The sequence below is a fragment of the Juglans microcarpa x Juglans regia genome, chromosome 5S (genome assembly GCF_004785595.1).
Source record: "Juglans microcarpa x Juglans regia isolate MS1-56 chromosome 5S, Jm3101_v1.0, whole genome shotgun sequence".
Classification (NCBI taxonomy): Eukaryota; Viridiplantae; Streptophyta; class Magnoliopsida; order Fagales; family Juglandaceae; genus Juglans; species Juglans microcarpa x Juglans regia.
In genome coordinates, this window is record NC_054603.1 from 14,013,956 (window position 1) to 14,030,231 (window position 16,276).

Here is a 16,276-nt window from a genome sequence, read left to right on the forward strand (position 1 = left end):
TAGAAACGGTGTACTACTAAACTTGACTTAAAAAATTTCTTAACGAAGGGCCAAATACAAAAATTTCTTACAATAAATAAAGTGTTCCATATTAAAATATTGAAATCATAGAAGAGAGTGCGCAAAATCATTTATTAAAAATTTTTCAAACTTTATACCATAAAGATTATAACTTAAAATTTATGTGCGTGATCTAGGCATCCGCCACATCTCTCTGGGCGAAGTCCTATCTTGCAATGTCTACTTCATAAAAAATTCTCACCTAGGTGATTTAAAAACACAAAGTAAACTAAAAATGAGTTGAAGACATTTAGTAAGAAACTCATTATAACGTTAAAACACTTAACATGAGACTTTTCATAAAATATTTCATTTTGAGAACTTAAAATCATGATTGTTCATACGTATGTTTATGACATGCATGACTTATTTTGACTTATCTGACTCATCTTACTGACTCACACACTTAATCTTGTGTGCAAGATTGTGCACTAGTCTCACAGCCTATGGCCATAAGGGGATTCATTAATAGTATTTTAGCATATTATGGTAGACCATACTTAGGTCTGTGGCTTGCACATCCATTCGGTATCATGAATCTGAATAGTCATTTTATTTTACACTTCATTGTAAAAAAGTTTACGTATCTTATGCAACGTGAGATGCATGCCATGCATAACACATACATAATTGTAATATCATTAATGAAACATGATCATGAATTATGATGAATGACATGCTTGCAGATATCATGACATACTAGGTTCATAAACACTGTCTTCTGAAGAGCTAGCTTGAATAATAATATAAATAACTAGCTAACATGTGTTAATCCTAATTTATGATCAAATTACTTACCTTGTAATGCTTTTCAATATTTTGGACATGAAATCAAGCTAACAGGAGGGAGAATTGGAGGGAATGAGATAGTTCTACTGAGTTGGAGGAAACGCCGGTGGCTGGGTAGAGAGTAGAGCACGGAACTGGACGTGGAAAACACAAACTGGAACTGATTGTGCACTAATAAAGTAGGAAATTAACATTGCACAACAAGTGTATGAACAAAGTCCTCAAAGGAGAATTGTTTCATTCATAGTGTAAAATAACGTCTCTACCTGACTCTGTACAGTGTGTTCACAATGTATTTATAGAGCCTTTTTACATCACAAAAATATATTCCACAACTAGAATATTTTATATCTCAATTACACAATAACAGAATCTGTTATGAGGAATATTTTCTAGAGTATTCCTTCTGACACCTAGCGTAGGATTTCACCCTTTGATTGTGCAGCATTCTTTCTGAAGTCTTCTATAGCCATCTCCATATTTCTGTTGGAGCTTCTCAGATTATTATCATGTTCTGATCCAGAGGAATTCTTTTCCTTAACAGTCCCCCGCGAGTCAAGTGGCACTGAGCAGATGGTGAGGCTTGAGCGTAAGAGAGTGAATCGAGCTGTGGAGAGTGGTTTAGTAAGAATGTCAGCAAGCTGATCTTTACTAGATACAAAAGAAACCTTAAGAGCTTTGGCTACCACTCAATCACGGATAAAATGGTAATCAAGGTCAACGTGTTTAATGCAAGAATGCATGATAGGATTTACATATAAATAAATTGTATCCAAATTGTCACACCATAGAGTAAGTGGCTCAGGAAGAGAAATGCCAAGTTCTTTCAACAGTGATGGTAACCATAGGATTTCACATGTTGTATTAGTTACAACCTTATATTCAGACTCAGTAGAGGATTGAGCAATAGTGGGTTGCTTTTTAGAACCCCAAGAGATGAGGTATAATCCAAAGTAGGCACAAAGACTACCAGTAGACTTGCAATCATCAGGGCAACCAACCCAATTAGCATCAAAGTAGGCAAAAAGAGTGGAGGAAGATGATGAAGAGAAATGAAGACCAAACTGTTGAGTAAGACGTAAGTAACGAAGAATTAAATTGATGGCTTGCCAATGAGGAAGACGAGAACAGTACATAAACTGACACACTTTGTTAACTAAAAAAGAGATATATGGCTGAGTAAAAGCCAGATATTGCAGGCTATCTACCACACTGCGGTATAATTGAGGATCTTCAAACGAGGGACCATCCAGGCAATGAGTTTGATGGAGGAGGACATGGGGGTAGACACAGGTTTCGAATTATGTATATTGGTCCAATGTAATAGATCACAAATATACTTGGATTGAGACATGAATAAACCAGACGAATTATGACAGACCTCAATGCCTAAGAAAAAATGCAACGAGCCTAGATCTTTAACAAGGACATAAGATAGAAGAGCATCAATGAAATCTAAAATAAGAGAACTATTAGATCTAGTAACAATAATGTCATCTACATAAATTAAAATATAAATTGCATAAGAATAAGAATGAAGAATAAATAATGAGGAATCTGATCGGGAACCTTGAAACCCAAGAGAGAGCAATCTATCACTCAGTTCAGATAACCAAACCCTAAGGGCTTGTTTAAGTCCATAAATGAACTTTTTCAACTTACAGACATGAGTGGGGAAGTCTGGATTGACAAACCCAGGGGGGTGCTGCATATATATGGCCGCTTCCTCCAAATCACCATGTAGAAAGTCATTTTATATTTCTAGTTGATGCAGCGGCCAATTGGAAGCAATGACACGAGAAATGAGAAGGCAGATTGTGACTGGCTTTACAATAGGGCTAAATGTTTCGGTATAGTCTATGCCGGCTTGCTGATGAAATCCCTTGGCCACCAGGCGTGCTTTGCAACGTTCAAAGGTGTCATCAGCAAGTCGTTTGATTTTGAGAACCTATTTAGAACCTAAAATATTAAGATTAGAGAAGGGTACCAAATTCTAGGTTCGGTTGTGCAAGAGAGCTTGAAACTCAATATCCATGGTAGTGCGCCACTCGGGGTACTTGGAGGCCTTTATATAGGAAGTGGGTTCCTCAGGAGAGTTTAGGAGAAGGCCATGGGACTGTGCCATTAGAGCGATGAATCGGAAAAAAACTTGTTTGCTTTAGAGCGGGTGACCATAGGATGAGAATTGGGAGGCCAAGGTTCTAAGTCAAGGCAAAGGAGTGAGGAAGAAGATGGCGTAGAGGGAGAGGCGCCTGATTCGTGTAGGGAAGATGTGGAAGAAGATGAAGGGGAAGAGGTATTGGGTAGAGTTGATAAGTGAGGGAGAGAGTTTGGTGTGGGCTTGGTAAGGGAAGGCCCGTAGAGGAAGATAGAGGTCTAGGGAAAAATAAAGGCCCAGGGGCATAAGGGACTGAGGATGAGGGGGATGAATTGGGCTGGTTGGTGGGTTAAGAGGCAAACGAAAAACGTAATTCATCAAATCTTACATCCCGAGAGACATAGATTCGGCCCATGAGAATATGTAGACAATTATAGCATTTATGATAAGGACTGTAACCCATGAAAACAAAAAGTTGAGACCTCAGGTCCATTTTATGTCAATTGAAGGGCCGTAAGTTGGGCCAGCAGGCAGACCAAAAGGTACATAAAAACTTATAATCAAGAGGATGATGAAAGAGTTTTTGAAAAGGAGAAATGTTATTAAGGAAGGGAGTGGGCATTCGATTAATTAGAAACACAACAATTTGAAAAGCCGCAGACCAATATTTGGAAGGAACAAATGCATGGGCTAAAAGAAAGAGCCCAATTTCAATGATATGGCGATGACGCCATTCGACACTTCCATTTTGAGCATGAGAATAGGGACAAGTTAGTCTATGATTGATTCCAAAGGATTTGAGTAACGAATTAAAAGGTCGAAATTCACCACCGCAATCTGATTGAACCGAAATAACATTGGTAGAAAAAGAATTACTAACATAACGCAAAAAGACCAAGAAAATAGAGGACACATTAGATTTTGATTGAAGCTGAAAGAGCCAAATGTATTTAGTGAAATCATCTACAATAGAAAAGTAATAACGACAACCAAGTGTAGATAGCACAGGTGTTGACCCCCAAACATCAAGAAAAATAAGTTCAAAAGGCTTGTGAGACTGGGAAGGAGAGAGTGGGTGAGGTAGAGCATGCGATTTTGCTTATGAGCAAGGCGGACAAGGATATGAAGTTGTGTCGTTAGTCACTGGAAGTTGAAAGTGTCAAAGAGTAAAAGATGTAGTCCTAGAAATTGGATGACCAAGTCGTGAATGCCAAATTTGAGGAGAGGTATGTTCACCCATGCAAGCTTGCGGTGAAGAACAATTAGACCCAGTGGAGACAATTTTGGAAAAGGCCGCAACATCAGTGGGGAGAACATACAATCCATTTTCAATGGTGCCCTGAAGAACTACCTCACAGATATGCAAATCCTTCACAAGAAAATAAGAAGAGTAAAATTTGAAGTATACAGAATTATAAACACAAAACTGACGCAAGGACAATATATTTCGAGAAATAGAGGGAACATGAAGAAGTTGACGAAGAAGAAATTTGCCAGAAGAGGTTTGTAATTGAGCCGAGCCAATGTTCTGAATAGCGAGTGTAGAGCCATCGTCGATGCTAACTTGGTCGGGACCTTGAGAAGTTGCTGAATCTAGGTTGAGATTGGAAAAATCTGTAGTGAAATGGTTAGTAGCAGTTGTATCAGGAAACCAAGCATTAGAGTAAGTTGAAGAAGATGGCAGAGCCGTCAAGTGAGCATCCAAGGATGGTGGAGCTGTGGCTTGGTAATTTTGATTGAAGTGGTGATAGCAAGACAAAGCCGTGTGGCCTAGTATTTTTACAAACATGATAGACAGGTCTGGTATCGGATCTATTTGAGAAGAAATTAGAACTGCCACAACCAGTCCCACGACCATGACGAAATCCATGAGCTCCTCTGCCTCGACCTGAAGGTGATGCTAGGGATGTAGGCTTGGTGGTGGTGATATGGGCCGATAGAGGACTGCCCGAAAGAAGGGACAGTGTCTAGTGGGCTAGTCGTGATTCATGGTTGAGGAGATAGCTGTAGATTTGTTGAGGGGATAAGGGATCTGGTCGTATAGTGATGGAAGTCACGAAGGAGTCATAATCAGTACCCAGTCCAACTAAGAGATAAATGGAGAATTCATAAGGGGATAGGGGCTGTCCTGCTGCACCAAGAGAAGCTGACAAGGTTTTTGCCTTATGAAAATATTCAGTAATGGTTTCAGATCCCCTTTTTAGGGTTGCAAGCTGATATTGAGTTTCCATTATGTGAGCTGATGATTGAGCAGTAAACAGATTATAAAGAGTAGTCCATACCTCGTGTGAAGTTGTGCATTCCAGAACATAGGCTAAAACATGATTTGACAGAGAGGAGTTAATGGCTAAAATGATAAGTTAGTCTTGTAAAACCCATCTAGTATACGCTAGATTAGGGTTGCCTTCAAGTATAGGGGAAGGCATGGGAGTAGTCCCATCAACATGGCCAAATAATTGATGGCCTTTGAGAAACAAAACTATTTGTGCTTTCCATAACAAATATTGTCAATGGTAAGCTTGATGGTGACAAAATGAGTAGCAGAGTTGATGATGGCAATGATGTTGGAGGATGGTGTTGGTGAGATTTCGGTAAATTTTTCTGAGGTATCTGAGGGATCCATATTGTTTTACTGGTAGAGAGGTAGACGTGAGTCTTTTGGAAGCTCTGGTACCATAATAAAGTAGGAAATTAACATAGCACAACAAGTGTATGAAGACAGTCCTCAAAGGAGAATTGTTTCATTCATAGTGTAAAACAACGTCTCTGCCTTACTCTGTACAATGTGTTCACAATGTATTTATAAAGCCTTTTTACATCACAAAAATATATTCGATATTTGGATTATTTTATATCTCAATTACACAATAACAATAACTGTTATGAGGAAAATTTTCTAGCGTATTCCTTCTGACACCTAGCGTTGAATTTAACCTTTTGATTGTGCAGCATTCGTTCTAGAGTCTTCTAGAGCCATCTCTATATTTCTGTTGGAGCTTCTCAGATTATTATCATGTTCTGATCTAGAGGAATTATTTTCTTAAGATGCACACATAAATTGGTGGTAGCAATCTTCTCTTGTTCCCCCGTGGTCTGGCTTTCGTACGGCAGCTTCCGTGGTACTGTAGGCTTGAGCGGTGTTTTCTATGGGTTGGATGACTAAGGATGGTTGCGAGCTTGTTGGTTGGTCGTGCTTGGAGGTGCTTTGTTTTTTGGTGTTCAAAACATGGGTGCATTTAGCGTCTTTTACGTGGGTTGTGACGTGGAGAGGATGTGCAACAATGGTTGGGGAAGGCTGGGCTTCCTGTTTTGCTTTCTAGCCAACGATATGGGTGGTGCTTTGAGACGTTTAGCGTGGGGGGGGGGGGGGGGGGGGGGGGGGGGGGGGGGGGGGGGGGGGGGGGGGGATGCTCTTGAGTCTGGCAGCAATGACTATAGCTTGGAAGGAGGCAGACGGAACCCTACTCCTAGGGGAAGATGATCACGTGCATGAAAGGGGATGGTTGGGGAAGAAAAGGACTTGCGGCATTTGCACTTAGATGAAGTGCTACCGTTTGGGAGAATAACATAAGGCAGAGATATATATTGGGAAATTGGGAGAGGGTGCTGAAGAGTTAAGTTAGACTCGGTTAGTGATCGACGAGAGTTTGAATTTTAAAATATAATCTAGCAGTTCATTTAACATAGGATTAGCAGTCACTGAGATTGTATAGGAAACATGATTTTAAATTAAAAAATTCTAAGCCGATCTTAAATTCTAAAACAAATCTAACTCACCCGATAAACATTTTTAGGCTTTTAAAATAATAATTGAACCTTTCACCGATTAAATAGGGCTCACTTGGTCCATAACTATCAAATGGGCTTTAGATTTAATTATTGGCCTAATAAAAAAATTTCATATTTCATCTTTAATAATAACTAATCCATCAGGCAGAGCATGCGATTTTGCTTATGAGCAGGCGGACAAGGATATGAAGTTGTGTCGTTAGTCACTAGAAGTTGAAAGTGTCAAAGAGTAAAAGATGTAGTCCGAGAAATTGGATGACCAAGTCGTGAATGCCAAATTTGAGGAGAGGTATGTTCACCCATACAAGCTTGCGGTGAAGAACAATTAGACCCAGTGGAGACAATTTTGGAAAAGGCCACAACATCAGTGGGGAGAACATACAATCCATTTTCAATGGTGCCCTGAAGAACTACCTCACAGATATGCAAATCCTTCACAAGAAAATAAGAAGAGTAAAATTTGAAGTATACAGAATTATCAACAAAAAACTGATGCAAGGACAATATATTTCGAGAAATAGAGGGAACATGAAGAAGTTGACGAAGAAGAAATTTGCCAGAAGAGGTTTGTAATTGAGCCGAGCCAATGTTCTGAATAGGGAGTGTAGAGCCGTCATCGATCCTAACTTGGTCGGGACCTTGATAAGTTGCTGAATCTAGGTTGAGATTGGAAAAATCTGTAGTGAAATGGTTAGTAGCAGCTGTATCAGGAAACCAAGCATTAGAGTGAGTTGAAGAAGATGGCAGAGCCGTCAAGTGAGCATCCAAGGATGATGGAGCTATGGCTTGGTAATTTTGATTGAAGTGGTGATAGCAAGACAAAGTCGTGTGGCGTAGTTTTTGACAAACATGACAGACAGGTCTGGTATCGGATCTATTTGAGAAGAAATTAGAATTGCCACAACCAGTCCCACGACCATGACGGAATCCATGAGCTCCTCTGCCTCGACCTGAAGGTGATGCTGGGGATGTAGGCTTGGTGGTGGTGATATGGGCCGATAGAGGACTGCCCGAAAGAAGGGACAGTGTCTAGTGGGCTAGTCGTGATTCATGGTTGAGGAGATAGCTGTAGATTTGTTGAGGGGATAAGGGATCTGGTCGTATAGTGATGGAAGTCACAAGGGAGTCATAATCAGTACCCAGTCCAACTAAGAGATAAATGGAGAATTCGGAAGGGGAAAGGGCTGTCCTACTGCACCAAGAGAAGCTGACAAGGTTTTTGCCTTATGAAAATATTCAGTAATGGTTCCAGATCCCTTTTTTAGGGTTGCAAGCTGATATTGAGTTTGAATTATGTGAGCTGATGATTGAGCAGCAAACAGATTATAAAGAGTAGTCCATACCTCGTGTGAAGTTGTGCATTCCAGAACATGGGCTAAAACATGATTTGACAGAGAGGAGTTAATGGCTAAAATGATAAGTTAGTCTTGTAGAACCCATCTGGTATACGCTAGATTAGGGTTGCCTTCAAGTATAGGGGAAGGCATGGGAGTAGTCCCATCAACATGGCCAAATAATTGATGGCCTTTGAGAAACAAAACTATTTGTGCTTTCCATAACAAATATTGTCAATGGTAAGCTTGATGGTGACAAAATGAGTAGCAGAGTTGATGATGGCAATGATGTTGGATGATGGTGGCGGTGAGATTTCGGTAAATTTTTCTGAGGTATCTGAGGGATCCATATTGTTTTACTGGTAGAGAGGTAGACATGAGTCTTTTGGAAGCTCTGGCACCATAATAAAGTAGGAAATTAACATTGCACAACAAGTGTATGAAGAAAGTCCTCAAAGGAGAATTGTTTCATTCATAATGTAAAACATGTCTCTGCCTTACTCTGTACAATGTGATCACAATGTATTTATAAAGCCTTTTTACATCACAAAAATATATTCCACAGTTGGAATATTTTATATCTCAATTACACAATAACAGAATCTGTTATGAGGAATATTTTCTAGAGTATGCCTTCTGACACCTAGCGTAGGATTTCACCCTTTGATTGTGCAGCATTCTTTCTAGAGTCTTCTAGAGCCATCTCTATATTTCTGTTGGAGCTTCTCAGATTATTATCATGTTCTGATTTAGAGGAATTATTTTCCTTAACATGCACACATAAACTGGTGGTGGCAATCTTCTCTTGTTCCCCCGTGGTCTGGCTTTCATATGGCAGCTTCCGTGGTACTGTAGGCTTGAGCGGTGTTTTCTGTGGGTTGGATGACTAAGGATGGTTGCAAGCTTGTTGGTTGGTCATGCTTGGAGGTGCTTTGTTTTTTGGTGTACAAAACATGGTGCATTTAGCGTCTTTTACGTGGGTTGTGACGTGGAGAGGATGTGCGACAATGGTTGGGGAAGGCTGGGCTTCCCATTTTGCTTTCTAGCCGACGACATGGGGTGGCGCTTTGAGACGTTTAGTGTTTTTTTTTTGGGGGGGGGGGGGGGGGGGGAGGGATGCTCTTGAGTCTGGCGGCAATGATTATAGCTTGGAAGGAGGCAGACGGAACCCTACTCCTAGGGGAAGATGATCACGTGCATGAAAGGGGATGGCTGGGGAAGAAAAGGACTTGCGGCATTTGCACTTAGATGAAGTGCTACCGTTTGGGAGAATAACATAAGGCAGAGATATATACTGGGAAATTGGGAGAGGGTGCTGAAGAGTTAAGTTGGACTCGGTTAGTGATCAACGAGAGTTTGAATTTTAAAATATAATCTAACAGTTCATTTAACATAGGATTAGCAGTCACTGAGATTGTATAGGAAACATGATTTTAAATTAAAAAATTCTAAGCTGATCTTAAATTCTAAAACAAGTCTAACTCACCCGATAAATACTTTTAGGCTTTTAAAATAATAATTGAGCCTTTCACCGATTAAATAGAGCTCACTTGGTCCATAACTATCAAATGGGCTTTAGATTTAATTATTGGCCTAATAAAAAAATTTCATATTTCATTCTTAATAATATTGGACGGGTCTTTCATATTTTCTTTTTAAAAAAATATGGCATTCTATGTTCTGCGCTGTCGTTGAAATCGCCTCCGGAGTTTAAAATGCTTTTTACTCATTGCCCCCACATCTAGAGGTGTAAAGGACTTGAGTGAATGGGAAGTGGTTGAACTCTACTTGTTTCATTTGATTTGAATATGAGTTGAGCTCAAATTATAACCTATATAGTTATATTTAATATTACTTTATATATTAAATAGAATTCGTTCATGAGCTTTTAATCTTTACTGAATAGATTAATTTGTATTGTATGTAGATAATTGAAAAGTGAATCTTGGATTTTCCTGAATATCTTTGGTGAAGTTTACCAATGATTATATCACAAGTATTAAACAAGCCCTCAATTTGTAGAGAATTCGTGTGCCTGGCTAGGGTTTCATGTTGATTAATGATTAAAATAAACTATGATTTTACCATGACTGCAATTTTAGGGATGACGCCAAAGCGAAAGTCTACAGTGCAGAGTCCAGTAAAAAAGTAAGCCAAGATTGAAATTCAAAGCCAATTTCAAGAAAACTCTTAAAGACGCAAACAGCTAGCACTACCTAGCTCTTCATAGCTCATATGACACACGAGAGAGGACATAAATAAAGCAGATAGAATTAGAGGGCATTTACACAACTGCATGCATACTAAACATAGTATATTAATCGTCCACTTCGAAGCCTCTTTTCTGATACACATAGCTAGTAGCTAGACTGCGACCATTTGCTTTAACTTCCTAACCATTGTAAGGCTGAAATGAGAGGGATGTCAACTGGTCCAGAAGCCCCGTAACTGGGTTAGCGAGCCTAGGCTCGTACGCAAAACCATGCAATTCCCTGCAATCTCGTACATTATTATTGCCACCTCCAACACCTTGTGAGTATGGACACGGAGGAATCCATTGCCATTTCTTCCCACAAATATCCAACAGCAAAGCCTTGTCCGACCCTCGAATCGTAATTACAATGAAATCTCCATGGCCAACACACTCAAACCCTTTTCCTCCTTCCAACTCCGCAAACTGGATATATAGTTGCTGTGGCATTCTTTCCACTTCCACCCACGTCGTCCCAAAAGATTGCAACTCCCACAGCCTCAAACTCTTTGGTACATTTAGCTTACTTTTCTCAACTGCTGAAACTAAGAGTAAATTTCCCCTGCTCTCAATCAAGCTTGGTGATCGCAGAAATCTTCGCATGGGAGCTTGAATATTGCTCCATATATTTGCAGCAACATCATGAGCTAAGACGCTAAATGGGTTATAGTTCATGCAGTAGAATTTTCCATCCACGTAAACCATGCGACCTGATTCATGGCTACAAAGCCTTGGCAGAGAAGAAGTTGTACCCCATATTGAGTAAAACCCACCCACATCTATATGAAAACTCTCGGCCGTTAAATTTTTTACGGCATAAGGAGAAATCATGTCATCTCCGGCGACGGTGACATCCATTGATGTAGGGCTAACAGTTAGGCCAAGAGAAGGGAAGAGCCGGGGTTTTAGTGTTAGAGGCAATTGAATTACAGAACCAAGAATAGGGTTGCATAGGATTATGCTTTTCGGACCTGCCTCATCAGAAATCCAACAAACTAAGCCACCAGAAGAAGAAGCCGGGGAGAAACCAGAGGGAACCAGAGCAAAGGAAATGCGGTACCATGCGATATCATTAGGATCAAAGAGATATCCTTCGCAAGGTCGCCTATTGTCAGTACCCTGATCTCCACCACCACAATCCCTATATATGTAGCTCTTTAGTGTACTTTTGTGCTTGAAGAATAGAAACCAATGGTGGTGAGGAGATACTCGGAGGTATAACTCAAGAAAACTGTCAGAAAACAAGAGCGCGTACCATCTCTTACAGACAGAACGCGCGCGAAAGAAGGCTGGCGGTGGAAGAAAAGAGAGCACACGATCGAGCAGCCTCTGTGGGAGTTTGCTCCAAATTCTTCTGTCCATCCATGGAGTAGTCATGGTATTGGAAGTGGTCCCATTACTGCCACTCATTGTAGTAGCGAAAGTGTAGGAAGAGGGTAACGTCATAGAGGCCGGGTGATGAAAAGTTTCCTGCATAAGTATGGTTTGGCTTGGATTTTTTGTTCAATACAAAAAGTAGAGCAAAGGATTAAGCTGGTGAAGAATTAGCTAGGCTTCCATGTTTATAGTGCAGATTCCTTCCTTTTTCACCGAGAAACAAACGAGGCTAGCTAGCTAGCTGATATTTTTAATTGGTGAAAGCTTGGGAAGTCGACATATAAATGCAAATCTAAAGAGGAATCACCTGTTAGTTGGTTTATAGAAAAAAATATATATAATGGACTGTAAAAGATAAATAATAAACAGAAAGAAAACAAAATTCATGAAGTTTGGTTGGCCTATGCAGGGACGGAGTCGGGATAAGTGTTTGTTATTTGTGACAAGATGGTATATTTTCTGAATTTGATCTTAATTGAGAAAATAAATGACCGTCATGATTCTGTGATTGATCGATCTATCATTTCAGTGCTGTTTTGTCATGGCCGAGGCAGGACCGAACATGGACGTTTAGATAGAATAGAGACAATGGTAATGTGCCAACACGAGTGTCCCTGAAGTCATCAGCAGTACTGCCAGAACAGAAATTGAACGGGGGACCCGAAGATGATAAGGTTTGTGAATTGTGCGTATTATAATAATCTAGATATATATATATATATATATATAACGGGTTTTATTTTTTACAGGATAACAAATGTGTAATTATTAGATAAGAAATGTACGGACATGACCGACAGATTTTATAAATATAAATTATATATATATATAGTTTAACTATATTTTTATTAAGTATATAATAAATTATTTATTTAAATTGATAATTTCTCGTGTTAAATTAAACAAAAAGCGACATCATTTTTTTTTTTGCCTATTTTTTTCATAGAGAAAAAAAAAACTGATTACAATTATTTAGACTAGGATATAATTAGAATAACAAATATTAAATATTTTTAAAAAGTTTTACTACACATCATCCATACACACAATACATCATATTTTTTTTTAATTTTTTAATTTATATATATTAGTTTTATTTTTCTTAAACTTATTAAATTATTTTATATATCATCTATATACTACATATTTAATAAAAATAAAAAATAAAAAAATATAATATATAATGTGCAAAAATAATAATTAAAATTTTTCTTTTAAAAAATATGACACATTTTAGCTTTAAAATTCTACAACACGTATTGATCTTTATGACTATATACAGCTGAAACTGATCTTACAAATTGATGGAGCGGGCAGATCGATGCAAAAATGAATAAAAGCAAACCAACAGTACGTAGAGGTTTTTACATTCATTGCAGTACTACTGATCAGCTGGTCACGGTGATCATGATCTTAGGGAACGACGACAAAATCCCAACCCCACCGCCCATATATAGATTGTATTACAGAGCTGGCACCTTCCTCTTTTTTCTTTGCCAGATGATCACGTGCAGATCATAAATTTTGATACCAATATTGACGTGTATTCTAGTTTGAGAAATGCAGAATAAATTATTAAAATTTACCTTACAAGTTTGATATGCTACCTTGAATTATATACGTCAAATTATGTCAATTTAAAAAAAAAATTAATTTCTTTTATGGAGCTTAACATTTCACTATAAATTTATATGTGTATATATATACACATCCATAATGTTTTCATTAAAGAAAGAAAAACTTATTACCGAAGGTATTTTTGTAGCAAAAAGTGTTATTTTATCAATCCTCTTGTTATCGTACATATAAGATTAGATAAAAGTTAAATAAAATATTATTATAATATTATTTTTTATTTTAAAATTTATAAAAATTAAATTTTTTATTATATTTTATATATTAATACTTTATAAAAAAAATTATAATAATTATATAAGATGAGATTATCGCATCTACCAAACCAAACCAAGCTGCATTTTTCAACAATTTCTTTCATACTTACACTTATTTTTTGTCATTAATAAAATCTTATCACATTCTCACTTTTTTCACATCTCATAAGAAGTAATAAAATATTTTAGTCTCTTTTTATAGGCTATTTGATAAATTTACAACCTTATTTTTTCTATATATTTGCTCTTTTCTTTTCAATTCTCCTACCGTTTACTTAATTTTTATTGTTTGTTTCAATAAATCTTACGTAACTATAATATCAAGGATATTTAATTTTTATAACAAGCTTGATTACAGAAGAATCATAACCCTGTCTATTAGAGAAGAAATGTTTGAGATGTCAGGACTTAATTGGTTGCACCAAAGACGTCATGATAGGTTTAAATTGCCACACGAGTTATTCAGATGATGTGTAGTATTAGATACTACTCCATGTTGTATTTTTTAAATCTACAAAAGTAGGAGTTATCTTATTATACATTAATATTGCAATCTCATTTTATCAACTACCTGATCAATTCTTATTTTTTAAAATAATAAATTTATAAATAATACTCATATTGTATAAATACAATAAAATATGAGTAAAACGATAGTATACTGAAAACATCTTCTCATCTGTTTACCTACTTCACCTGCATCCAACAACTCTTTCCTTTCCAAGTAGGAATATTTGGTACTTTAAGAATAGCATTTCTTTTCAATATCATTTTCACATATGTGATGATTGCCACCTATTACCCGTTCATAATTTATTTCATAATTCATCGGAATTATTTTTCTGCATGGTATAATGTCTCGTTTGGTTATATTGATAATATAAGATGAGATAAAAATTTATAAATAATTGTTAAATAATTTATTAATAATAATAAAATAATTTGAATTAAGATATTTTATAGAGTTTTAAAAAATGTAAAAGAAAATATTGAGTAAAAATATTATAAAATTAAAATATTATTATAATATAATTTTTATTTTGAATTTTGAACTTTTTTTATTATGTTTTGTTTAAAAGTTTAAAAAAATTATAATAATTAAATGAAAAATTAAAAAATTTTAAAATTAAGAAATATTTACATTTAAATGAGATAGATAAAACCATCTATAAAACCATTTATGAAACCATTAAGAGTCGTTATAACGATTAAGACCCTGTTTAAATTTGAAAAATATCTCATCTCATTTTATCTTATTATTATAATTTTTTAAAATTTTTACATAAAATATAACAAATAATTTAATTTTTTAAAATTCTAATTCAATTTTTTAAAATTTTTAAATAATAATAAATAATAATAATATAACAATATTATCTCACAGTTTGGCAGATCAAACGTCCAATCTCATTTCAGATGAAAGTAGTCTGAAATTGAGCATTCAGAAGAATACATGAGGTGCAGCTGATTCAGTAGTAGATCTGCAAAAACAAGCTGTCTCTTTAACTGAACCCTAGCTATCTGACTACTCCTGTCACTTCTCTCCCTGAAGAGTCACGGTATTCTTTTTTTGTACGCCTGTGGGCTTTAATGTTTGGTGTCGTTAAGGGAAGCAAATCTTAGTCAGAAACAATTACAATGTCTTGTACGTGTCAATCCTTTTAGGATTAATAGCATTAGTCTCCGATTTAACTTTCCCAAAAGGAAAAACAAAGAGTTGGAAAGAGTTTTTTTCTTCAAGAAATCACCACATTTGGAAATGATTACCTTTGTCAAACTTGTATTTCCCTCCAAGCAACCTCTCTCTCTCGATATATGTCTGTCTTTTTTCTAATCTGTTGTTTTATTAGCAACTTGGGTTTCCTTTTCTCTCTCTCGTGTGATATTTGTCTGTCTTTTTTTTTTTTTTTTTTTGGTTATTATTAGCAATTTGGGTTTCCATTTTTCTTTTATAGTTTATTGTCCTCTCACCCATTTGCTGTAAGCAAAGTATCTTTCAGTCACATTTTCTATTCTCCATTTATTTGGTTAGACTTTCACACAATCTCATGCTTTTTAAGGTCTTATTTAGATTTAAAAAACGTTTCATTTTATCTCATTTCATCATTACAACTTTCTCAAATTCTTATATAAAATATAATAAACGATTCAATTTTTTTAAATTTCAATTCAACTTTTTCAAATTCTTAAACAATAATAATATTAAAAAATAATATTCTAAGAATATTTTTCTTAACTTTCATCATTCATCTAAAACCATCTCATCTCATATCTGAATCCTAACCAAACCAAAGGAGAAATGCTCTACACAATTTTTTTTGTTTGACATCATTCTTTCACTAAGAGTCCTAATATCGATGTAGGCAAATGTAAATGCAAATTAAGATTTAGTTAACAACTCTACTGTCCATAGTGGAAGAGGTAAATGCATTTTTTCTTTTCTTACAAGTTACAAGAAATCTAAGAATATTAGAATATTTGCAAAATATGAAAAAAAAATTAAGAAAAAAGTTTATTATTATTAAATTAATAATATTTTATGATTATTTCGACTAACGGATAGATAATTCAATGTGAGAATCTCTCTTGAATAGAATAGACAAAAGGTAAAACATGTGATTTTAGCCTAGTTTTGCCTTTACCTTTGCCGACACCAATGCTAATGCTCTAATATAACATTAAATGA

General features: G+C 36.2%; 1 protein-coding gene across 1 annotated transcript; it reads right to left on the reverse strand.

Annotated features, from left to right (window-relative positions):
- Positions 1 to 10,226: 10,226 nt before the first annotated feature.
- Positions 10,227 to 11,932, reverse strand: LOC121267524 (protein UNUSUAL FLORAL ORGANS-like). The gene has a single exon (XM_041171419.1). The coding sequence runs from the start codon at positions 11,795 to 11,797 to the stop codon at positions 10,463 to 10,465; it is 1,335 nt and encodes a 444-aa protein (XP_041027353.1). The 5' UTR covers positions 11,798 to 11,932; the 3' UTR covers positions 10,227 to 10,462.
- Between the last annotated feature and the right edge of the window lie 4,344 nt (positions 11,933 to 16,276).